Source organism: Lytechinus variegatus, chromosome 8 (assembly GCF_018143015.1).
Source record: "Lytechinus variegatus isolate NC3 chromosome 8, Lvar_3.0, whole genome shotgun sequence".
NCBI classification, from domain to species: domain Eukaryota; kingdom Metazoa; phylum Echinodermata; class Echinoidea; order Temnopleuroida; family Toxopneustidae; genus Lytechinus; species Lytechinus variegatus.
This window is the reverse complement of record NC_054747.1, coordinates 25,569,634-25,596,484: the sequence shown is the minus strand read 5'-3', so window position 1 is coordinate 25,596,484 and position 26,851 is coordinate 25,569,634. Positions and strand designations below refer to the sequence as shown.

General features: G+C 37.3%; 2 protein-coding genes across 3 annotated transcripts; one reads left to right on the top strand and one right to left on the bottom strand.

The window, feature by feature from the left end:
• The first annotated feature begins 2,700 nt into the window (after positions 1–2,700).
• Positions 2,701–5,966, top strand: LOC121419577 (uncharacterized protein DKFZp434B061-like). The gene is made up of 3 exons (XM_041614030.1): positions 2,701–2,707; positions 3,272–4,756; positions 5,045–5,966. The coding sequence occupies exons 1-3, from the start codon at positions 2,701–2,703 to the stop codon at positions 5,881–5,883; spliced, it is 2,331 nt and encodes a 776-aa protein (XP_041469964.1). The 3' UTR covers positions 5,884–5,966.
• An 882-nt stretch (positions 5,967–6,848) lies between these two features.
• LOC121420242 (intraflagellar transport protein 57 homolog) lies at positions 6,849–25,086 on the bottom strand. Of its 2 annotated transcripts, none has more exons than XM_041614812.1 (12): positions 24,977–25,086; positions 21,903–22,321; positions 20,357–20,521; positions 19,102–19,274; positions 17,985–18,075; positions 16,824–16,895; positions 13,934–14,032; positions 12,588–12,683; positions 11,129–11,260; positions 10,583–10,712; positions 8,399–8,609; positions 6,849–7,510 (listed from the first exon to the last, which is right to left on the bottom strand). In XM_041614812.1, the coding sequence occupies exons 2-11, from the start codon at positions 21,999–22,001 to the stop codon at positions 8,434–8,436; spliced, it is 1,233 nt and encodes a 410-aa protein (XP_041470746.1). In that variant the 5' UTR covers positions 22,002–22,321; positions 24,977–25,086; the 3' UTR covers positions 6,849–7,510; positions 8,399–8,433. The 2 variants fall into 2 exon arrangements, with proteins under 2 accessions (XP_041470746.1, XP_041470747.1); XM_041614813.1 differs by having other exon boundaries at positions 21,903–22,131; positions 24,977–25,083.
• Positions 25,087–26,851: the final 1,765 nt, after the last annotated feature.

Sequence of the window (26,851 nt, the reverse complement as noted above, 5' to 3'; positions counted from 1 at the left end):
ACAGTGAGGTACAAAAGACCGGAGAAGATACAACCTAACCTGAGATTTGTGAAGATTGTAATTTGAATTTGGTCGGGGATGAGTTCCACATTATAGTGAAATGTAACAATATTTGCATCAACATTTTTTTTAAAGATAAATACCTTCGATATTAGGTTTATTGAAATGGAGTGCCAGGACAAATTTATCTACATCATGATATAAGAAACAGAGGTTTTTATTAAATCATTTTGTTTTTTAATCCAAAACGTAATTGCTATTAGGGGTGACTTTCCAACATACAACATCAGCAAGAGTATTAACATCTTTCCTCCTTATTTCCCTTTCTCTTTCACTTTTTTTATCTTTTCTCTGCCATCAGTCGTTATCATCGTCAATATATATATCCGAATAATTCCTATGTTGAGTGTAAATATATATTCATTTATTTATTTATATGTGTGTATATAAGTATGTGTAGATGTATATATATCATGTATGTATATATAGGTGTATATGTGTGTATATATATATATGTATATATATATCTTTATGAAATGATGTATATATGTCCCCTGCATGCTTACCACTCTCATAGTATTTATGCCATCATACATTTACTATTTATAATTAGACATAAGTTGTTTTTCCTTATTTGACGAAATACTATTATTTTGTTTTCGTTTTTCTGCTTATGTTCCTTGAATTGTATAATTGTTTTGTATTATTATGTACTTCTTGATTTTAACAAACTATTGGCGAATGCCAGTGGCGTTCTCATAAATTAAATTCATATTCATAAGTAAGTGAGTAGATGTATACATGTGTATAATATTTTGATTATAAAGATTGGAAAACAATATTCTCTGTGATTTACGAAGTGCAGCTTATTTTTTGTAATTTCAGAAATATTTTAGTACCATTTGCTAAAGGTTTAGCGTAGGAATGTATTTTCTATCATCAAATGTTAAATAATTTTAAAGGTCAAGTCCACCCAGAAATATTTTTATTTGAATAAATAGAGGAAACTCAAAGCATAATGCTGAAAAATTCATAAAAATCGGATGTAAATAAGAAAGTATGACATTTTATAGTTTCACATATTTTTCACAAAACAGTGCTATGCACAACTCAGTGATATGCAAATGAGACTGTCTATGATGTCCATCACTCACCTTTTCTTGTGTTTTTTATTGTTTGAATTATACGATATTTCACTTTTCACACATTTGACAATAGGGACCAACTCAACTGAATTATATAGTTTTAAGGAATGCCAGTTCCAACTGTTCATGGAGGAATCAAGCGTCGTTTCACTTGACAATAAGGAGAAAATTAGAATATTTCATATCTCATGTAATAAAATACAAAAGAAATACTGAGTGAATGACGTCATCAGTCTCCTCATTTACATACCGACCAGGATGTGCGTATAACTGTTTTGTGAAATCAAGCAAAACTTTAAAATGTCATAACTTTCTTATTTGACATCCGATTTTGATGAAGTTTTCAGTGTTTTGCTTGTTGGATTTTTCTCTTTTTATTCAAATCAACTTTTTGTTGGGGTGGACTTGTCCTTTAAAGCACAATGTCTTTTTAATTAATCATTGTATTTCTCATGATAGTGATCCTATTGAGGTAAGGTCTCTGATTTTTGTATATGATGCATACATACGATGTAAATTGGATTGTAAAACTTTGAAGACCATATTTTCTACGATTTACCGAGTGCACCTTTCATTTTTTTTTGTAATTTTCACATATTAATGCATACATGTATATAATGTAAATTTGATTGTAAACCTTATTATTATCTATGATTTACCGTATGCAGCTTAATATTTTTGTGTGATTTCAAAAATATTTTTGTGTGTTTTCAAAAATATTTTGAAAACCATACCTAAGGATTTCGCTTTGAAAATATATTATCTATTTCTTGGTGTTATAAACTTTTAATGCAGTATGACAGTAGTTGCAGCAAACAATTACTTCATGATAACGTCTGTTAAATCAGATTAATTGTCAAAATATTATCATACATCTCGATCTCGTATATAAATGCAATCTTATCCTTGTAAAAGCATTAAATCTCAGCTCAAAATCGATCATTCTGATGATCACTAACAAAGAAAGAATAAACAAAGACAATGTACTAATATTACTTTAAAAAAATTCCCGACATTTGATGGAATTCCGTGCTTATTTTGCTCATTTCTCAGCAATAACACATTTTCTTCCAGAGCTATTTGGCACATATTTTTATTTATACATAAAAGCACTTTGGTGGTAATTTTATTGATTTGTGTTTGAACTCATTTTGAGATCGTTACCACAACTAGTATTGATCATTAATTGCTAGATTAGTGATCCTATGAATGTAAGGTCTACAATTTCTAAATAATTCTGTCAGAAGTAGAGCCTCATGGTTGCAATTGGCAGAGCAATTACAGATTATACGGAGTATGGAATAATTTTCATTATTCCCCAATTAACACACATCAACTCTATGTACTCCCTCTTTCCACAAAAGATGTCTGATAAAAATTGTTTCGATTATGGAAGTTATATTTTTTACAAAGACACTTTCCGATCATAACACATACGTTATTCTAGTATGTAGATGATCGAAGCATTAAGGCCGATAAAGAATGCAGCTAGTTTGGAATTTTGTGCATGTCTTCATGACTGAATGATATATCTATTTTTCATAATTATTCTGTAATGTACAGTATGTCCATTAAGAATGTTTCAAGGAATAAACGTTTTGTATGAAATTATACTGTACATATATTCTGTCTCATATTGTAGAAGACTGTCCTAAAGAGCAAAGAGAAACGTGGATACATTGAAAGTTGTAGGAAGGAAATATGACTCCAAAATGTCAGGAAGGGGACTACAGGAGTCTATGAAATATCTCATGTATACCTGTGATCTTGTATCAATCAAAGCGTCGAGGGATGATAGACGGATTAAGTGTGAAAAATGAGGGAAAAGGTCTGAAGTAGAGGGGTGATACTCTCACCGGTAATGAGGGGAGAGATAACGGTTTTGGTCTGCGGGAGAGGGGTGATAGTGTGGTACAGAGGGGAGGGAGAAGGAGTGGGAAAGGGGTTATAATGTGAGACAGACGAGGGTGCAGGAGAGGGTGATACATTGGTACAAACGGGAGAAGTGAGGGCTAGGTACTGCGTGATAGGGGTTTGTTGGAAAGGGGCGATAGTGTGCCAAAGGGGAGAGAATGAGGATGTACATGGGTTTGCAGGAGAAGGGTTAAAGTATAAAAATTACTGAGATATTTCCTCACACACATCCAACTCATTCAGTCCCACATCCTCACTCATTTTCCTCAGTACATCCTCGTCTATCTTCCTCGTTCTATCACCCTCATTCCAAGACCCTTATCCATCTCCCAAAGTTCCGCACCCTCATTCATCTCCCTCGGTTCCACACCCTCACCAATCCCTTCAATTTCCTCACACACATCCATCTCTGTCAGTCCCACACCCTCATCCATCCCCCCGAGTCCCACATCCTCACCCACCTCCCTCACCCCAGACCCTCATCCATCTTCCTCGCCCATCTCCCTCAATCCACACCCTTGCCCATCTCCCTCAGTCCCAAATCCTCATCCATCTCCCTCATTCCCACACCCTCATCCATCTCCATCAATCCTATACCATCACCCATCTCTTCAAGTTCCTCACACACATCCATCTCAGTCAGCCCCACATCCTCACTCATTTTCCTCAGTACATCCTCATCTATCTTCCTCGTTCTAACACCCTCATTCATCTCCTTCAGTCCCACCAACTCATCCATCTCCCTCAGTTCCACACCCTCATTAATCTTCCTCAGTCCCACACCCTCATCCATCTCCGTCAGTCCCACACCCTCACCAATCTCCCTCGTTCTAACACCCTCATTCCAAGACCCTTATCCATCTCCCTCAGGCCTACACCCTCATCCATCTCCCTCAGTTCCACACCGTCATTCATCTCCCTCAGTCCCACACCCTCACCCACCTCCCTCACCCCACACTCTCATCCATCTCCCCGAGTCCCACATCCTCACCCCAGACCCTCATTCATCTACCTCAGCCCCACATCCTCTTCCATCTCCCTCAATCCCACCCCTTCATTCATCTCCCTCAGTCCCACACCCTCACCCACCTCGCTCAATCCCACCACCTCATCCATCTCCCTCAGTCCCACCACCTCATCCATCTCCCTCAGTTCCACACCCTCATCCACCTTCCTCAGTTCCACACCCTCATCCATCTCCCTCAGTCCCACACCCTCACCAATCTCCCTCAGTCCCACACCCTCTTCCATCTCTTTCAGTCCCACACCCTCATCCATCTCCCTCAGTCCCCCCACCCTCATCCATTTCCCTCAATCCCACCCCTTCATTCATCTCCCTCATTCCCACACCCTCACCCACCTCGCTCAATCCCACATCCTCACCCACCTTCCTCACCCCACACCCTCACCATCTCCCTCAGTCCCACACCCTCATCTATCTCCCTCAATCCCACCCCTTCATTCATCTCCCTCAGTCCCACACCCTCACCCACCTCGCTCAATCCCACATCCTCACCCACCTCGCTCACCCCACACCCTCATCCATCCCCCTCGCCCATCTCCCTCAGTCCCACACCTCGCCCACCTCCCTCAGTCTCACATCCTCATCCATCTCCCTCGGTCCCACACCCTCACCAATCCCTTCAATTTCCTCACACACATCCATCTCTGTCCCACATCATCACTCCTTTCCCTCAGTACATCATCGTCTATCTCCCTCGTTCTAACAACCTAATTCCAATACCCTTATCCATCCCCTCAGTCCCACACCTCATTCATCTCCCTCAGTCCCACACCCTCATCCATCTCCCTCGGTCCCACTCCCTCACCAATCCCTTCAATTTCCTCACACATCTATCTCTGTCTGTCCCACATCATCACTCCTTTCCCTCAGTACATCCTCGTCTATCTCCCTCGTTCTAACAACCTAATTCCAAGACCCTTATCAATCTCCCTCAGTCCCACACCTCATCTATCTCCCTAAGTTCCACACCATCATCCATCTCCCCGAGTCCCACATCCTCACCCACCTCCCTCACCCCACACCCTCATTCATCTCCTTCAGTCCCACATCCTCATCCATCTCCCTCAGTCCCACACCCTCACCAATCTCCCTAAGTCCCACACCCTCATCCATCTTCCTCAGTCCCACACCCTCATTCCCACACTCTCATTCATCTCCCTCATTCCCACACTCTCATTCATCTCCCTCAGTCCTACACCCTCATTCATCTCCCTCAGTCCTATACCCTCATCCATCTCCCTCGATCCCACACCCTCACCAATCTCTTTCAGTTTCTCACACACATCCATCTCAGTCAGTCCCACATCCTCACTTATCTCCCTCAGTTCCACACCCTCATCCATCTCCCTCAGTTCCACACCCTCATCCATCTTTGTTAGTCCCACACCCTCATCCATCTCCCTCAGTCCCACACCCTCATCCATCTCCCTCAGTCCTACACCCTCATTCATCTCCCTCAGTCCTATACTCTCATCCATCTCCCTCGATCCCACACCCTCACCAATCTCTTTCAGTTTCTCACACACATCCATCTCAGTCAGTCCCACACCCTCACCAATCTCCCTCAGTCCCACACCCTCACCAATCTCCCTCAGTCCCACACCCTCATCCAACACCTTCATTCCCACACTCTCATCTCCCTCAGTCCTACACCCTCATTCATCTCCCTCAGTCCTATACCCTCATCCATCTCCCTCAGTCCCACATACTCATGTTCTCCCTCCGTTACACACCTCATCCATCTCCCTCATTCCCACATCCTATTTCATCTCCCTCGATCAGTCCCACACCCTCAGTTGAATACCCTCATCCACCTCAATCCCACTCACTCACCAATATCATTAGTTCCACCTCACACGTCTCCACAAGTCGCACGTCTCTAAACAAACCACTGTGCTTTTCCTTCAGTCCCACACCTCAACTTATTTCCCTCAGTCCACACCTTCACCTTTGTCCCACAGCTCCACAAAATTATCCATCTCCCTCATTCCTACATAACTTCCCGTAAGTCTAGGGAACATTACACTATCCATTGTTATACAATTCTCAAAGAAATTGTAAAAACATTTCATATTATCATTTCAAATTGTACAACGCCTACTTAGCTTGTTGTACATGAGAAAATGAGGGGCTGGTTTTCAAACATCCGCACCATTGCATGCGCACACATACCATCCAAAATGTACCCCCCCCCCCTCTCCTGTTGGGGAAAATGTGTTGGTGGGTAAAATGAACAATGATGTTCAAATCACTGACCTAGTGTGGAAGGACATCTATCAATTCTTTTTGTCTCTGTCAATGTTGTTTCAGTGACATTACATCAATGTACCTCTTGTGGTGCAATAATCAACTGTAGTTTAGAGATGGGAACGCGGAGCTGGAAACACAAATCTGTGCATCCACTGGAGTGCCACAAACACATTTTCGTGCAATGGTCATACAGCTGTTGTTATGCCTATTGCATTTTGAAGAGTGCATTGCATGCATTGGTGATTCCATTATTCAGTTCAGCTTATGGTCAAGAGGTTTATTATTGTCTCAGGATTCCCTTTTTTTATAAATAAAACAATTAAATATAGACTCTGAAAAAAATGGCACTCGCTGATTAGTCAAGCTGGTGAATTATACGGTGGAGTATTTTCTGAATTGACTGTTGGAATGGATGGTTAATTGCAGGGGTCAATCTGAAACCAAAAGTACCACATTTATATTTGTCACTTTTCTTCTTAAATAGGTTTTTATTCACACTTTACAACTCTATTTCATCTACATATGTTCATAGATGACCTTTATTTACATAAAATCTATAATATCAACAGCGCAATACATATATATTTACAGAGTATAAGACACAAGGAATTGTTTAGGTAATATGATCTCCATCTTCTGGTGGTAGCATACAAGTCAAAGAAAGATGCAATAGACCAGATAAATCGTAAGTATGTAACTCTCCGTAAGGCGGCGCCCCGCTCTAACAAAATTGCTTCGAGTTGGGCATTTATTCAACTTTTTCAAGGTTGAGTGTAATTACTTTTAGCAACCAGGTCCTGGAAATTAGCAGTCTGTGAGAAGTCAAACACATGAAAATCTCGAAATTGCTGATAAGAATTTATCAAGGTAGAAAGGAATATCATTTAGAATAGGTCCTTTAACACAAAAAAGTTGCAATCCATCATGGAAAATGTAGCAAAATAAAGAACTCTTATTTATGTCTGAAGATCCATGATTCATTTCAATCATCAATTTTGTTTTCAACTATACATTTACCAAGTCCCCAGTACATCTCTCAAGTGTATTGTTGTGGGCACTAAGTTATAAAGATGTGTTGCGGCCAGATAAATGTTTGGTAACCCTAGAACTTATTCCATCAATGAAAAGGTCATCTCTGGTCTCAATGACGTTTAAGGCGCTGTCACACCTTGGCGTTTTAGACAGCGTATGCCCGACGTATTAGGAATTTGGCGAATACGCTGGCGTACGTCGAATACGTTACGGGTAAGTTTTGCATACGTTAAGAGTACGCTAAAACACGCTGGTATACGTCGTCATACGGCGAGGTAGTCGAAAAATTTTGTGCAAGCACAAAATTTTTCGACGTATGCCAGCGTATGCCTCATACGTCCCGCATACGCGGGCCATAAGTTGTAGGCAAGTTACGCGATCGTTGATACACGTTACTCGTAAGTTACTCATAAGTCGATGTACGTCGAGATAATGTCCAGCGTACCCTAAAACTTACTTCTAACCTATGAGTAACGTGCTTTGAACGTAAGTGTAACTTAACTCCAACGTATATTGACGTATGAAGACGTGCTCCGGACGACCACAAAACTTACTGAACGTGTTTATAACTTACAGCTACCGTATAATGGCGTATTGACAACGTTTATAGGAATATAGGTATAAAGGTGGGGTTCACAGGAGTTTTCTTCGGCATGGCGGTGGTGTTGATACAGTGATGCATCGTGCAGTTATTATTTGAATAGTCGAGCGGCAGCCTTTTTATAGGCTACGACACGTGTTCGTCAGTGATACGCTGCCGCGCGCTATGCGTAAGTTAGGCTATCGTAGGGCATAAGTTGTGTACGCCAGCAATACGCTTAGGCATTCGTTGGAATACGTTACTTATAAGTTAACGAAGCGTTCGATATAAGTTACTAATACGTTATGTATACGTCCAACTCGTTATGAATACGCAAAGTATACGCCCAGAGTTGAAAAAAAATCAAAGTTCAGCGTATGCCGACGTTTTAGAGAAATTTTGATACGTCGGGCATACGCTGTCTAAAACGCCACGGTGTGACACCACCTTTATTTAGACAATAAAATGAAGGGCTGCTGTCCGACCTTTCAATAATCATAATCATTGCCATTTCCTATAGGTTTATTCATATCTCTTTGCATGTTGGTCTTATCTTTCAGCTTAGCCTGGAGAAGGTTTTGCTCCACGACCCCGACCCTGACATCCATCTGAATAACCTCATTCTTCAGACGCTGCAGCGCTTGCTTGATCTTTACCAACGGAGCTGAAACAGGAATGAATCATTCAAAATAGATGAATAAGATAATGAACAAAATCAACTAATTGATAAAATCAATAAATAAATGAAATGTAATTTTGGTCTCTTAATCATGGATTCATTTTTCACACCTTAATTGTAATATTCAGTCACGTGAATTTCAAAATAATTTTCTTTTTAAATCATAACCATAAGTACATGTTTTGTGTTAAACGATGCTGAATGTAAAAATTAAGAACAGCTTAAATATTATCAGTTTCTTTATAATTCATTTTTCACAACACCCGTTGTAATATTCAGTAACATGAATGACAGACAAAATGAAAATTTTAACCTACATACCCATATATATATTTTTGTGCGTTGAATTATGTTGAATGTACAAGTTACTAAATCAATAAGATAATCAATTGGGGAAAAAAAATAATTGAATTACTAAATAATTATGATTGTAAGACATGAATTATGTTATAATCCATCTCCTAGACCCTATCAAGAAAAGGCTTAAATGATTTAAATGTAATTTTAAAGGAACTGACTTCTTGTCACTGGCTATTATACTTCACCAACAGTAAGTTAAATTGATATATTTCAATTATCAAATATTTTAATTTGCAACATCATTTATTCAGCTCAATTTCAATTTTCTAATTTGCAGCTTTTGTACTTTGAATACTTTAAAATGCAGATATCATTTCATATTGCATTCTGGAAACAGTATATCATATGGATTTCCATAGGAGATGCAATTGAATGGGTTAACCTGCCTTTGTTTCTAGATAAAATGAAAGTACGGTTGCAGGAAATGCTGATATCATGAGAAAGTCTGTAAAATGAAGATTGACTGCCACTATATCATGGTCGATCTTGATCTGGTACAATTACATTAATTACATTTTTCATGAAATCATGTAATCTAAGCTTTAACCCTAAAAAGACTGGGGGGGGCTGATTCAGCCCCCCCCTCGACATTTTTCGCGATAAATCCGCTGCGCGAAATTTTTTGACCGCGTCGCTCGCTGACTTTTTACTTTCAAGTCTCGCGCAACTTTTGAGACCAAAATTGTGACCCCCGGGTACGCGGTTCCAAAATTACGCAACATTTCGTAAGTGCATGCAGACCCAAAATTACTCAAAACCGTGAATTTGTGTACAAATCCAATGCAAATAGTGTTCTTAGCCAAAATTCATAAATGTTTCATTATTTTTCCTTGTACTGCTTAAAATCAATTAATTTTATCTTGTTTATGGTCAAAATAAAGTCCCCGACAATTTCCATTGAAAAAACAATAAAAAACAAAAAGTCGAAAAACAAAGAAATACATAAGAAATTTAGAAAACATTAGAATACATAAGAAAATAAATTTGATTTTGAAATTTTTTTAAAATCAATTTGATCAGATGTCTATCTAGAGTATATGAAACAAAAATTACCATTTCAGGGGCATTATTTTATTAATTAGAGCAAACTAATGATTTTACGCATAAATTAGCATAATTAATGAGACATGAGATTTTTTGCCGAATTTGATGTTATAGTTTTGTAGATAATGCCATGGGTAACGCGTGTGCCAATTTTCATCGCGATCGCGCGATCAACGGCCGAGATCATAAGGGGGGGCTGAATCAGCCCCCCCAGTCTTTATAGGCGTCGAAATAGCCCAGTCTATTTAGGGTTAAAACATTCACACTGTAGATTTACCAACACAGATAAGCACATGTGGGACAGTGCAATATCATTTCTTGGAAAAATACCAGACATTTATGTCAAATCCCTTGCTTATTTTGCTATTTTCACAACAATTTACACAATATCTTCCAAAATACTCTGGCATACATTTCTAATTTATGCAAACACTTTTGTTGTCCTTTTATTAGATTCTCTTCAAAAGAATTTTGAGATCATTACCACAATTCGTATTAATCTAAAGTTAATAAAAAGAGTTTTTTTTTCAATATAAACAGGTATTTGAACTTACATCCATCTGTCATGCTTGACCCCCTCTCCTCCATCTCTTGTTTTATCCGTTCCAATTCTTCTGTCACTTCAGCAAGCTGTCTCGTTCGATCTGTCACTCCACCACTGGCCTGCCTGTATTGCTCCTTCACCTGTAGGATAACATCATGGTAAAATGATGGTAACGAGTGGAAAATGGAATGAAAATATGGTGGTAATATGATAGCAAAATGTGGTCAATTGAATCAGTATTAATAATAATAACAATAATAATCTGCTTTGATAAAGAACTTAATACATTGTTATGCCTCTAAGCAGTCCCACAACACTTGCTCCAGCAACTATTGCATAGCTATGAATTCCACACAATAATTGAATGAATAACTTTGACCATCAATTTAACACTATAGGCTCCCCTAAACCTGAATTAAAACCCCAATGCAACCCTATCCCGAACCCTTCATCTTAGATGAAATAAGGCCTGGGCAATTGCAGCAGGAGCAAATACGAAGCACTGGAATAGATGGCAATGTTACACTACAAACACAGACATGTTCTAAAAGTCTACCTCAGCTAAACCATCCTGGGTTCCTCTGAAGTCCTGTAGTAAATGTTCTAACTGGTTGTTGATGTACTTCTCTCTGCTTCCTATCTTCTCTAATGTCCTGGTGATCTCCTTGTGCAGTTTGTCAAGGTAACCCTAATGATGGAGCAAAAGACCATATTAAATATGAATCAAAACAACCAATGCTAACTGGATGTTCATGGTTCTGACATTTGTTTCCATTATTAAAGCATAGTCTGACATAGTAACCCTGGTGAGAAAGCAAAGATTACTTAAAATAGTATATAAAAAAGATGAATGAAAAAGATACATGAAATGAAATACTCTGAAAATTTGCTTTGCCCAATTGATCATGGGCCCAGCAGATGCTGTGCAGCACCCGATCAACAAGTCTCTATCCCTATAACCATTTAAAGGGGGTAGCAGCAACTCCCATTTTTTGACGTCTTTTGGTCTGATGCAGCCGGGACTTAAACTCCTAACCTCCCAGTTGTGAGACAGATGCTCTACCAACTGAGCCAACACACCAGAAGCTGAGCATATTCTGTGTTGTGTTATATAACCCTCACAGCCATGAAAAATGGCAACATTAGCACTGGTGACATAGAGATTATTTGATAGGTATACAATCAAAATTTTAACTGATAGTACATGGTTTATCATATACATATTGTACAACACCTAGCAAGCTTGTTGCATGCAAGCAAACAAAAGGCTGAACATGGAGCATTCTAACCCATATGAACGTACTAACCAAATGCATTGTACAATGCCTCCTTAGTTTGTTGTACGCGAGCAAATGAGAGGCTGAATGTCACACAATCGTACCGTTGCACACACGATGTACAATCCAAAATGTACCGTTGCAAGGCTTTATAAGGTGACGTCACAATATGATTTAACTCATTGCGCTCGGGAAAAATGGAGGTGCAATACGTGTATAGCCTGCTGGCTAAATGCGAAATGCAAGTATATTGTTCAGGGACTTTTTTAAGTATTTCATTTTCCTAGATTTCTGTTGAAAAAATATTCAATTCAATTTAACTCATTCATTTATTTTCAGATGTTGAAATTTAAAATGTACAAAGGTTAAAAAAACGGGTGGCAATTAAAGAGGCTTATTAAAGAGTTTGAGCAATTTCATATATATTCTTTGTTACGTTCATACTTATGAATTTATCTGTGGCATTGTACAAGAGAATAATTAATTCAATTTCCTTTTTGTTCAATGGTAGGATATTATGAATTTATGTGAAAGACAGTCGCTCTCTTCAAAGAGGCTTTACCTCAATGGGTAGAGCATCTCCCTTCTGCATCATGCAAAATCTTGAACCATTACTCTTGTGCCTATTTGCTATTAGTATGCTATTTGTACATTTAATTGCAAGTGAAAACGATTGATAGTATGCTTTCAGTTACATGATCTACATCACAATTAGCTCTTTTGTGAAGATTGGCATACCTTTGTCTCTGAGAGAGCCGTCTCAATGCCATCCTTGTGTTGGTGCATCTGATCAACATGGGTTCTCCAATCCTTGTTGTCTGTCCTAATGTGAACCTAAAGAATGATCATAGACGGTTATTTATCATATAAAAGAATAGATATTAATCCTCTCAAAATACTATTCATAATGAATAATCAAGGTACATGAAACTGTTTGTAATATTTTGATGAGCTAATGATGTTAATTTAAAAATAGAATAGGAGCATAATTTGCTTCAACTTATTTTAAATAACTCTTTGTTTGCTTTAAAAATAGAATTATGGAATGATTTCTTCTAAGCAATTTTAACTCCAACACATATTAATTATATTAGATGGACTCTGAAATTTTGTTTATGGTTTGTTCCTATGTTCTATGTGTTCTTATCTCCCAATGCAATGGTCTTTTTGTCAATGTGAATATGGTTTTCATATGCTGAGAAATAAATAAAACAAAACAAATCATTTTCATCATTATCATCATGACTTTTTATCAAATTATTATGATGAGCAGTGATGGGACATTGAAGCCCTTTTGCTATATACTTTGTGCAAAACAACTTGGCCTGGGACAAATACCCTTTTTTATGCAATTCGATTGTTCACCTGGGTAAGCAATCAAATATTCAAACAATCAAGGTTCCTGGGTTATCAAAAAGAACAAAATAAGTTGATGTATTTACATGACCTAACAGTGACCACGAATAAGAAGCGAGCTGACTAAGCAGTGATCATTGAAAGAGTTACAATGTTTGGTATTTATAAAATTTTAGCGAAAATTTCATTTATCTTGCACTTTGTAGTCAAAGCTTACATTATAGCAATATTTAAGTTTGATAATCGAATGTCTCAAATCAGTTATCAACATTCAATAAGTGTCAAAAGTAGTATTCCGTTGCCAATTGCTAGTAAACCGATCAAATATATCAATTGTTTGAGTTTTAGTCCTAGGCCTAATAGGGCATTTTCCTCATAACTACTCAGATGTTTTCTGGAACATTGAGAAACTATTGTCAACTCAAAAGCCCTTCAAAACAGCATTTGTCGAAAATCAGAGAATCAAAACAGCAGTGTCGTACTGGATTCTAGACAAACGAAATATTTCCTATTTTCGTCAGTGCAAATCTCCAAACGACCTGCTGTCCCTATCCACCAACTGTCAGCAAAAAACCTCTCAGATGTCTATTGTGGTTTGACTTGCCTTCCTTTTCAAAGGAATTGGTGCATTGTAGAAAGTAAATGCATAGTGATAATGAAAATAAGCTAATAACCTGCCCTCAATACCAAAGGTTAACATGGTAACGTTAAGTGATTTTTGGAATTACCTTTAGGGAAGGTGTGACCCTTTCAACCTCTAACCTCCATTCATTAGCATCAACGGACGACTCCATGATCTCTTCTGGCCTGGAGCTCTCTGCTGTTTCCTGTACATAGGTCAAAGATCAAACCTTGTAAATGTTAAATGTCTTCTGGGGCCTTGTTACAGGTAGCTCAGCAATCATCTTTAACTTTTTAAATGATTTACTGCATTGATTACAATGTACAATCAATCATGAAAATCAAGTTTACGATTGATCAACAAACTTTGTGTAACAGGACCATGGGAGTTTTCATGAAACAAATAATACCATTGACCTTACTGAACTTAACATTAATACTTATTAAAAGCCACAGTGAAACTGTCCATAATCAAAATAAGAGCACTATACTTGATGGTATATTAGGAATGATAAGCATCATAAAATTGATTTTATTAGTACTAAATTTAATTGAAATGTTAATGGATGACTCCACCTCATCTGGTAGATGTTTTATAAAGCTGTTCATAAGTTATGAGAGACCTTGCAAATGACTGGTGATCAGGCGCGCCGGAACACTTTCAGTTTAGGGGGGGCAAATCCCGAAGGGGGCACAATATTTTTTACAGTGAGAGATACCGAAGCGATCGAGCGGGAGAGGCTGTGGAACCCCCCCCCCCCCACGGTAAGGACTTTGTTTAAAAATTGAGTATAAAAGTTGGGTTTCTAAGAGCATTCAAAAATAAATTTCTTGAGAATTAAACAGTCTTGGAGTTCTTTTTGCTCCTTCTGTTTCCTCCCTTCTGAACCAGACTGGTGTTTCTTCATGATCAGGGTCGCAGTTCCAGCAAATTACGAGCCTTATTGCAAACGAAATTGTTTCAAACCAATGTAATATAGGCCTTTTAAAGACTTTAAGATGACAAACATGACCGTACGCAGCCGGGGGCCGCCGATCGAGAGGGCAAAATTCACCAAAAATGTGCACGAAATCCTTCAATTTTATTCTAGAAAATGTTCAAGCTCCCCCATCACAAACCCCCTCGCTCTTAAGTTTCTTCGAAAATTTAGGTCTTGCAGCCCCACCCACTCCCGGATTGTTTTTTTTTTATTTTTGCAAACGTCCATGAATAAGAAAAGCTGGGATGAACCAGAGAACATAGCTGCCATCTCGATGTGATTAGTAACAGGTATTGGGAAGAAGTTTTGGAATCTAAAATACATAAGTGCTATATCATATGAGCTGAAATAGTATCAGACAAAACGCCTTCCAATCATGCCAATGAAAAGGAATAGAGGAAAATACGGGGCTGTGAAAATATCTTAAGATTTTTTTTATAGTAGAGCAGTACTGTAACGCTTATTTTTTCTTTTATATTCTTTATTTACATTTTTATTCATATCTCGGATGATATGAGTCCGGTCAAGAAAACACTTTCACAAATGATTTTATTTTTTTCATGTCTAAACATTATCTCAAGTTGCTTTTGAGTGGGATTCTCCATTCTCACAAATTATAAATTATAATCCTCTACACATGATTATTCTGCGTGTAATTTTCTGATAACATGTCTATACTGAGTTGAAATGACCTTGGTATTTTCTTTAGGGCACTGACTCGTTAGCACTGTATTAACTCAATTTATATTTAGCTCAAAATGAAATAATTAAAACAAGTTTCTCGAGATGTTATGGTTTCTGGGCTTGACAGCTATGACATAGATTCCATATATTGCTCGAGTAGTGTTCATGCGCGTTTGTGATATCGGGTCCGGTCTGAGCGTTTCTGGGCGACTGCCCGTTTGTCAGACGACACAGCCAGCATCATAGAGTTATAAACTTAATCATTGGTGGACCACTATCAATTTGCCATTCGCTTTTAGTCTGAAATGTATTCATTGAAAGGTTAAACGTTATCACACTGTAATAAGATGGAAAAGGGGCGTATCAAAGGTATGTTTCACAGAGGTACTGTTCGTCGAAAGACGAGAGGCTTACTATAATAATGTATCTTAAATAATTTATCATTTTTCTACTTTCAGGGGGGCACAAATTTTATTTGGGGGGGCAAGTGCCCCCCCCGCTTCCGGCGCCCTTGCTGGTGATCCTTCATTAGGAATTAAAATCAACGCAAAAAATGAAAATATGATGTATATCATTCACCAGAAGAGAAGGTCTACAGGCATTCGTAAAGTTGCTTGTAAATTACAGCTAGCTTTATAAAACACCCACATGGGGGAGCCTTTCATCAACATTTTTGTCTCACACGTTGTTACTGGACCTCTAGGAAGAACAGAGCCATTATATCAGCAACTCTGAATAGTGATCCATCCGAATCTTTTTAAGAGTTTACATACATGTATTTATATTTAATATTATATCTTGTGCAATGTATTTTGTTGTGAGTTTTATACAGCAAATAAAACAACACCACACCAAGCCAAAGATCTGACTACTTTGCATGATTTTGATCGGCTGAGAATCATTATTATGGTAACTACTGGATAAAACAGGACTTGTCAAATAAAACTTCTGACAAGTCCTTTCATTCCATCCTCCCCTGGGGGCCACTCATAAAGCCGTTTGTAAGTTAAGAGTGACTTTAGAATAACTGGTGTGGTGAATATTCACCACTTGATCATTGGTGATGATTTAGCCCGTAAGAAAGGTTCACCTGTTGTTCTTGATGCTCTAAACTTACAAACAGCTTTATGGAACAATTCCCTGCTCTTGAGCGCTGCTGTAGATGGTTCAACAGAACAGGACTAGGATCAATAAAAGCTGCTACTGCTATTGTTACAACTGCGAAACTGACTTGAGATTTACCAAATCTATTATGTTATTTCCAATGACATACCATCAAGACTGTTTTAAGTCAGTTTTAATGGTGTGATTAGCATGTAAAGCAAGTACAAACCTTGTTTGTTTGAAGATTCCTTAGCCCTTCCAGATCAAGAAAGCTTTCATCTTCATCTATATCCTCTTCCTCCTAAGAGATAATATTAATACTTATTAAATTATATGTATAATTATAGTCATAGTATTATGTTTATGTAGAGTGTCTAAAAAATATACAATTTTGAAATGGCTCTAATTACAGTCAAACCTGTCTAAGCGGCAACCTGTCTATAGTGGCCACATGCTCATTGTAGCCACTTAAATTCTCTATGCAGGAAAAGTTGTAGACCCTGACTATAGTGGCAACCCGTCTAATGCAGTCAGTGGACACTCATTTTGCAACCCTTGGTCTTTAACCCACCCTCTATAGTGGCCACTAAAAAATCAGCTATACAGAATCTTTGGACTCCAACAGTAGTTGAATTGCTAGTCCTGCATCTAAACATGAAATCTTTCTCTTTAAATAACAATCATACATGCAAATTGCAGTCAACATAAGTTGATGGATTAAAATAGATGCATTTTGCAATTATACCCTATACCAAAAAAAATAGGTCTAACTCATCAAAAACACACACTTTATGTCCAGTGCAATAATTGCAAACTACAATACATTTCAATCCAAGATTACCGCCAACCTGTCGATAGTGGCCACCTATCTATAGTGGCCACTTTTGTCATTTTCCCTTCGGTGGCCACTAAACACAGGTTTGAGTGTATGTCATCATGGGGAAAGGTTTATTAAGAGAGAGAGAAAGCCAATAAACTGAACTTTCAGATGACACAAAAACATTTGGAAAACTTTTCATGCTTGAGTGAGCACTGCCAAATTAAGCAAAGATTATGGAAATTAGACTGGGCAGAACTTAGCCTTCTAGTTTTGGGGGGTTTTTTAGTTTTTGAAAGGCAAGTCCTTTAAAACTTGCAAAGTTGAGGGTATTTTTACACATGAATGATTAATCATAAATCAGTTTCAGTTTTTCAAAAAAAATTATGAGTTATTATATTTTAAAAAATTCAAACATAAGAGAACAAGAATTGCAATTTTTAGTGTAACATTTCAATGTTATCTTGTAAATTACAGCTGTGTGGACTGATCATAGAGGAGATGATGACAATGATGCTGCTCTGGGATGACAATTATGGCAATAAAAATAAACATGCAAAGTGATAAACTTACAGCAATTTCATCATCTACTTTGTCTAGAGTGAGTTCCACATCATCATCCACAGTAGACTCTTCCTCAGTCTCCTCCTCTGGGTATAAAGGCCTGAAAGAAAGAGTTAATAAATATAAAGAATGAATTGGATTTAATGTGGACAGCGCCCCAACGGGAGATTTGCTCTTGTCACATACTGATATTTTCATCCAGTCATGTAACAGCAAACAGTAGGCGTACAAACAATGTTGAATGAAACAACAGTACTCAAAAACGAGAATGTCCAATTCATGCGGAGCGTTGTGGCCCAGTGGATTAGTCTCCGAACTTTGAAACAGAGGGTCGTGGGTTCAAATCCCAGCCATGGCGTAATTTCCTTCAGCAAGGAATTCATCCACAGTGTACTGAACTCGCCCCAGGTGAGGTAAATGGATACTGGTAGGAAGTAATTCCTCAAAAAGCTGTGTGCACCTGAATCGGTAGCCTAGCTTAGCCAGGTAATAATTTTTCAGTTTTCGGAACTGAGGTGGCTACCCTGGGTAAATATACCGTTATTTTTATTATTCATTTCCCTTTTTCAAAATGTTACGGAGCGTTAGATTTCTCTACAACAAAGTGGAATCCTTATGAGATCAGAAAATCAGATTTTAATTTTGGTCAAACTCACACCACAGCAAGTTTAATGGTGCTATGTTTACTTATAAGTATGCAAACTCTGTCAAATTGCGCCCCTTGGTGAGATAAAAATTCTAAGTACTCATGAAACAGCATAAGGGGACTATAAAGTGTTGAAGGACTACATGTACTTGAATCTAGCTTTCAGTGTGATGACTTCAGCCCACATTATCAAAGGTGATTTCAATTGCAACATGGTAAAAAAGTATAGAATATACAGAATACTTGTAGACCTCACTCTTCATTGAGGCATGACTTTAGCTCCCTTAGCTAGAGGTGGGCATTAAATTGGGCTTTTCTTAGCAAATGCAAGGGAATGCGAGTATTTAAGTATTCAAATCCCCATAGTCAATGGATCTTTACCATGGTACAATTGAAACCTCTTTTGAGAATGCGGACCCATATGTCATACTTCCTTAAAACTGTTTATGAAACAGACACCAATATCTATTTTTTACTCACTTTCCCCATTTGAATCCAGATTTCTTGAGAGCCTCATCAGCCAGCTTGTCCAGGACATAGATGCAGTATTCCCCATGGCCAGTCTTGAGTTTGTTCGGAGGGAAGTCTGTCGCTGCCCCCAGTTGGCGGACCTCCCCAAGGATGTTTGCTATCGTGGCGTTTGGATCATCGTACTGAATATGAAAGACAAAAAAATTGTGAATGACTACCATTAAATACCGTGTATATGGCGGACTTGTTTATAAGGCACACCCTAATTTCGAGATCATGTTGAGAAAAAAAAAATCCCATGGATGGAAAGAGTTGCGTCGACTCTCAGCAAGATGTTAGATTTTGGATATTGCGTTTGGGAGCGCATCTGAATTACCGGTAGACGTAAAATGGGGTAATTGGCTAGTCTAGCGCAATTAAGGAGAGCAGCATTATAGAAGGAAAAGATTCCAAATAAGGTCTGTAATTCACCCATTTCACACGGCAGTCTATTTGCTTGTATGTACATGTATGCGTATCGCGCTATGTGCCGTTGTGCACGACGTGGGCCTCGTACCGAGGGATTTTCTTGTTTCTGTTTATAATTAAAAATACAATCAATATCAAATAAAAAATGTAAAAAAAAATCAATTTACACAAATTCTACATCATAGGAAATATCAAAACACATAGAAAGGTTGTTTATCATGTTGGGGGTGCATTTATTAAATTACGACATTCATCCCCATCATGATAAACCAAAATTGAAAATACATGCGGCCAAATAACATGAAAACAATGAATATTTTTCATTATGTGTACATCTACTCAGACTACTTCTCAATCGGTCTCCTCCCAACATGGTCTAATCCTGGACCCCGTCTTACAAAGAGTTACGATTGATCAGAAGAATCATAACTCTATGGAAATCCATCAGTGTCATAATTTTTTTCTGCGAAAAATTTGCACAATGTCCTGAGTATGCAACGAAAAGCGCAGTGAATTTTCAAGAAAACAATGAATGCATGAATATACATCATAGCTAGAAAATATTTTGAACAAACATGCATAATAGATGTTGATGTTGCTGGCCGTCCATAGTCGCGATTGATCGGATCAATCGTAACTCTTTGTAAGACGGGGCCCTGGTCCATCTACAACCAATTTGTCTATCATCATTTGGTCTAACTCCAATTCAGCTAATTTACAGATACGCAAAACCCATTGTTGACAAATTTTACACTGCAAATAATTAATAATAGCCAGATGAAGTAGGTTTACATACCTCTTGTGGCCTGTCAAAATGCTTGCCACTTAGACTTATTAACCAGGCTGAGAGTGATGTGAACATGTAGAACTGCTCCCCAGGGTTAGTGGCAATCGCAAAGTAGTGCCTGGAAAGAGGCTTGAAGCCAAGTTCTTTTAAGAACTCCTCCTCATAACTCAAAAGCTGTGAAAAAAAATAGTAAACAATATGACAGCAATGAAGAATGATTGAGTCCCGCAAAACTGCATTGAACAAATTAATTTGATGCTCAAGTCTGTGAACCTGACGGGCCAAGTTCCTACTACAACATACTGCTCTAAAAATTACACTCACAAAAATGGGTTGTTTTTTTCTACATGTAACAAATAAGTTCCAAACTGCATACCAGCAAACCATCAAATAGGCTCATTATTATTATCATTATTATTATTATTATCATCCTTATTATTGTTATTATTTCTATTATTATTATCATCATTTATCATCATCTTTATTATTGTTACTATTATTTCTAATATACTTTATTATTATTATCTTTATTAAAATTGGTCTATTGGGTACACTTAATTATATTGCACAAACATAAACAATTAAAAAGGTGCAAAAAGAGTATCTTAGGCCAAAGAAAGGGGCATTAAATGTGCCTTGAGGACAATCAATAGGGATTGCTTTAATTTCAACTCTTCTCATTTGTTTTCAAACTTGCCCTTTGCCCCTCCCCCTGAACAGAAAAGCACAAGTTCTTTCACCTCAAATGACTTTCGACCATGACTTCCTGACATAGTATTAATTTCATATACCGGTAATTTGGGGTTTCGGAAAACCGTCTCCCCAAGTTCAAATTTCACATTATTTTCAGTCAAAGTTGTATCATTACCTTTGGTATCGCCTCTGTAAACTCAAAAAATACTTGTCCCATCACTGATACCTCATAACCATTATGTACCAAAGCTTCAGAAAATGGTGAATTATCATTTCAAACTTATATTGAAAATTCAACATTTATATTGATACCACACCATGATCCAAGTTTATTGACCCCTATGATGATTGACCTTGTAAGCTGTAATTTTATTCATCCGTCAATGATTTTTAACTATGGAATCTAAGCTTTAGTGAATAGAGACTTATGCTCTCAAAATATCCTGAGACTTTAAAATCTTCACCATTGCTTAAATTTTTAATGGTGATATCACTGTGGATTTTTATATGCCACTTGTAGCATCAATTTCATAATGAATTTGTGGCTTTTGTGGCTTTATGGAATTAGTCTTTATGTAAACGGGTATCTATTACTGTATCTTATTCTTATAAATGTATACTATTAATGGATTTATATGTTTAATATTGCATTTTTTATGTTTATTGACTTAAAGTTGGGAACAAAACAAATTTCCAATAAAGATGAACTTGAACTTGAATCCAAGATCAGTCTAAACTTGGGATGAAAATGGGTTTAATTGAACTTGGTTTTACAGTTACTTTATATGAAATCAATGTTTACTGCAACCACGGCTACAACTTCTTTCATTTATCTTTAATATAGACAAAGTATTACAAGTACCTTGAGTTTATCAAGTAGGTCTTCCATGATGATGTAATGCTGATACATCTGGCCTGGCCCGATCTCACTGCTGTCATCTCTTCCTTTCTCTTCCCCCATCTTGATTAAGAGTCTCTTGGGATTCTATATCCCTGGGTTTTTGTATGGACACTGACTTCTTACACCCGTATCCCCAGTGTCCAAAAATTACTTATAGAGGCTGTGCAGTGTAACCTCTCAGAGAGTCAAACTTTCAGTTTGAATTTGATGGTAATTGTAAAGAAAAAAAATTACAAAAAAAATGTATGAAGATCATACAGCTGGGTATCTTTCAGCTTATAAACTGTTGTGATGCCACTTCATATGAAAAAAAAGTCTGTTGATGATAATGGACAACACAATGGATTCCTATGACATTCCTCTTCTCCCAGAGTAGGATGCTGCAACAGAGATTTAATTGATAGTTAAATAATATTCTACATTTATATAGCTTTTAGCACATCGGAATGATGTTTCTTAAAGTGATTGGTTAACAATGGTTTGACTTTTAAAAAATATGAGCTAGAAGGTCACACTTGTCACCTGTGTCTGTGATATGTTACCAAAATGAAGCCCAGAAAAAATTGTGTTCGAAAATAATTATTTAGTGCTTCAAAAATTGAAATATAAAGTGACCGGAAATACCATCTTAATTTCATCCCATACACTTATGTGTACTATTTAGGTGTCTATAAGACGCCTATTTACAAAATCGGGGTTTGCCTTGTAGTTTTAGCTTTTCATTCTCAATAATGGTTGTTTTCAGGGTTTATTAGTTCTTATACATGCACTTGTAGGGGAAGGCGGGGTAAGTTGTGACAGTTTTTGCTTTTTGCATGTTAGAATTGATATGATTAATAATCTTGTCGAAATAAGTACCTTGCCTTGAAATTTAATTCTTCTGAAATATTTTCCACCTTTATATAACTTTCTATCCCCACACTGAAAGTCATCGTGACCTTTGAAAAAAACGATGTCAAATGGCTCAACTTGCCCCATATATGGGGTAAGTTTGAGCCACCTTCTGGGGTAAGTTGAGCCACAAAAACTATGTACAAAATGTATGAGGGGAGAACCAGCATGTCAATTTTTTGTTTAAAGTCTTTTCACTTGCTAATTCTCTATAAATACTAACATCCTTTAAAAGGAAAAGAGCAGTCATTTAAATTTGCTTCTTTCAGCCAGCATTTCAATCGATTTTTACGATTTGTTTGTCTTTTAAGATACATTACCATAGGAATTACCATGGCTCAACTTGCCCCATGCTGTTTGGCTCAACTTACCCCAGTCCGAACTTAGTGCGATAATTTTGTATCCACACATTTATTATGCATCCATCATATAAAAGACTATGACAAGAATGAAGATCCATACCTGGACTAATAATGTTGCTATCATGTCTTTATTATATTTAAAGATGTGTGTGTTTATAAAGCACTTATCTATTTCACACTCTTTTTTACTTTTTTGGCTGAAATTCATATTTTTCCCTCTAAAAAACTACTTTTTGTTTCAAAGTTGAAAACAATGTGGTGGGGTTAGGGGTTATGCTATGGGTCATCAATACATTACACCACCACAATGTCTGACTCATTCATTATTGGCCTGGGGCTGGTGGCTCAACTTGCCCCTATGCTCAACTTACCCCGCCTTCCCCTACACATGTTTCATCTTGGTTTGAGAAATTGTTTAATCGGCTGCTCACAAAGTTAAACAATACCTTTAAGCGCTTTACAGATATATTATTACCCCTGTCCTTGCATCCTTGCATGCCCGCATGCAATGTATGCACCTTCTCTACTCCCTGGGGAGCATTCCAACAAGAGTTCCAAGACTCAATTGCAAGGCATACTGCATAGGCTTTCGCATCCTACCGGGTACCCATTTAACACCTGGGTGAAGAGTGGCAAATTGTGGAATGATGCCTTGCCAAAGGACGCTAGGCCATGGTGGAATTCGAACACATGACCCTCTGATTTATATAAAGAGAGTAAGAACCGCTACACCACAGCACTTCCGTTAAAATTGAATGGAATATTTTTGGTAGGATGGGGGGTCGGGTGTCCGGACACTTTATCTTTTTGAAGCCTTCTTTTTGGTCGGTGGATAACACTAAAAATATTAATTTATTACTTGTAATCATTATCGATTTTGTTCTTTATAATATTTCCTAACATTTTGTACTAAAAAATGATGAAACTTCGCTTGTAAATTTTTCCAAATGACATTCTAAAATTGATCGTCCGGACACACAACCCGTCCGGATACACAACAACTGGGTATGCTTGGTGTGGCACAGACATTAAGTTTGTAAAATGTGCCACCAATATTCATTTGATTATCTTTCTTAATACATGTGCATAAACAAATTTTAGCTGACACCGGACACACACAAATAACATGGATCATGATGATGAATGGGTCATGAGTGACAATTTGAAGAAAAACAAATTATTCAACAGAAATATTAGTCCCAATTAGAGAAGAATACGGATTAAGTAGCACAAGTTAGAACAGAGGAAAACTGTAGACTGTAGTGTCGACTCTTGACAATTTTGTCACATCAATTGATCAAATCATTTCACAGGTAATTTTCGGAGAAAATGACAGAGGGTCAGTCAGAGCCTTTAATTGATTTAAAATTCTGTGAAATGATTCGATGTGACAAATACTATGAAATAGCCGGCAAAATTCAGGTCAAGTCAATCTTTATGTTCATATGCTATTCCATGGAAAGAAAGTTCAAGAAGGCAAGAAGCCAAGATATAAAAGTAACGTAGATCGTAGATCTAGGCCTAGGCTAGATCTCCTCCGGCTCCGTCGTCGCTTACCGGCGGAGCTCGGAGCGGCAGCTTATTTGGTTATCCGCCCGGCCGCCGGCTGCCCCTACCGGAGCGGCACTGGCGCTGCGCTCGCTGCAACTTGCAAGTGCAGCGAGCATTTGCAGCTTAATTCCATATATTCATTCAAATCCCGTGCAATTTAGTAGAAAAATAAGCTGTGAAAAAGAGGCTGGTAGACTTTGAAAAAATATATACATTTAGGGTATATCTCACCTCAACAACAGTGCCTGAAAGTGTTAAATGGTACCGATATATCGAACATTCCAGAAAAAAGACTTCACAGCGTCCATATCGTCAGGGAAATATGTGACCTTTGACCGAAGTCTAAGTGGTGAAGATGCGATGATATACAGTGCAGTCGTTTTTACCCTGTACTTGTTTTCACTAATAATCCCACCAATTATTTCTTGGGAAATATCTCACTTTTCGGGTAGAAAATGATGAAATTATATTTTCAAAGTATTATGTTACATTTTCAAAGTATTATGTTACATTTTCATAGCATTACAATTTCCCAGAATATAAAGCATTTGATATAATGCACTTAAAAGTGTCTGGTTTATGAGTCTATACCATCACATCATAATACTACAAGTACATGTAATAATCATTTTAAAAAATATATACTGTTTTTCATTATTTTTTTTTTCAATACAATTCAATTCAATTAATTCAATCAATTCAGTCTTGCAAAATATAAAAGTGTGGACTGCAGACGTGATAATAACGGACTCCCAAAAAAATGTAGGGAAAATTTATGCGTCACCCACCAAAAAAGGCATTAAAAAAAAACAATCAAACAAAAACCTTGAAAATTCTTGAATTTACATTTTTAGCTGTATTTATATTTTATTAATCGTTCTTTTAATGCCTCTTTGTTTTGTCTTTGTTTTTAATGTGTTTCTATATGTTTCTGTGCCACTATGATTTTTTTTGAAAAAAAAGATACTATTTAAGGGAGTGGCCACGGAAGATTACCATATGGCACTGGGAAAGCGGGGGTGCTTGGGCTCTTGAAGCACGTCTTCCCCAAGATTTTCCCAGGGGGTGCATTATTTTCCATAGGCAGCACCCCTGGAATGGAATGCTGTTGGGTATGTAAATTTTGAGAAATGTATAAAAAGACCGAAATTTTTTTGTTGAACCCATCCCCCGTTTTTTTCCTTGTAAATTTTTCTTCAGCACCCCCCTTCCCCCTCCCCCCCAAAAAATAATAAGAATAATCGTTCCCATATAGGACCCTACACATTCCTAGATGGAGATCATGTGCTACACCAATCATATTTTTTTAATGCGAGGTTCATTACTCAATTTTGTCATACATTTTAGAATCAAATCTATTCATTAAATCTAGAGTGGGCTATACATGTATGGGTAAAAAATACCCTTTTTGCCATTTTAATGGGGCAACAGTTTTGGGGTTTTTTTATTCGTTTGGGTTTATTCTTGGAATGAACATCTGCACCATATCATTATATGTATCTCGAGAAATATTGGAATAATTTCCGAGTTGAAATTTATTTTACCACACAAAACTTTATTTCTATTGTATAATTCGTTAATACTCCCGTATATAACTTATTATAACGTTGTTTGGGCTCATTGTGGTTCCACAAAACTTACTCCTATTTCTAAATTACAAAAAAGAGCAATTCGCATTTGTACCGAGGATCACATTATTTGGCTCACACCGAACCTTTATTTTTTAAACTGAAGACATTAAAAATTGCCGACTTATATATACTATTCAAATAACTATAATTATGTTTAAATATATTAACAATCTGCTCCCTTCGTCTTTTGATAACATGTTCAAATTTGATAGATCTGTCCATACTTATCCAACGCGCATATCCGGAAACTTTCATCTCTCTAACCCCAGACTGTTAATTGCCTCTTAATCAATTCGACACCATGGTCCTGACATTTGTAATGGTCTTCCAAACAATATTAAAACGTGTTCAACCATATACTCATTCAATCTCATCAACTCCACCCTCCAAAAACATTCACTCAAATATTCACATTCGCTATTTAATATTCTGATTTTACTCAACTGCTATACACAGCACCGGCACCTACACTTGC

What these genes read in the sequence shown, in the direction of transcription:
- LOC121419577 (XM_041614030.1), top strand. An exon ending in ATCATCACTCCTTTCCCTCA is followed by an intron (nt 4,757 to 5,044) that starts GTACATCATCGT and finishes TATCTCCCTAAG; the next exon opens with TTCCACACCATCATCCATCT.
- LOC121420242 (XM_041614812.1), bottom strand. Translation starts at nt 22,001, where the DNA reads ATGGGGGAAGAGAAAGGAAGAGATGACAGCAGTGAGATCGGGCCAGGC. An exon ending in TCTGGATTCAAATGGGGAAA is followed by an intron (nt 18,076 to 19,101) that starts GTGAGTAAAAAA and finishes TCTTTCTTTCAG; the next exon opens with GCCTTTATACCCAGAGGAGG. An exon ending in GGAATCTTCAAACAAACAAG is followed by an intron (nt 14,033 to 16,823) that starts GTTTGTACTTGC and finishes ACCTATGTACAG; the next exon opens with GAAACAGCAGAGAGCTCCAG.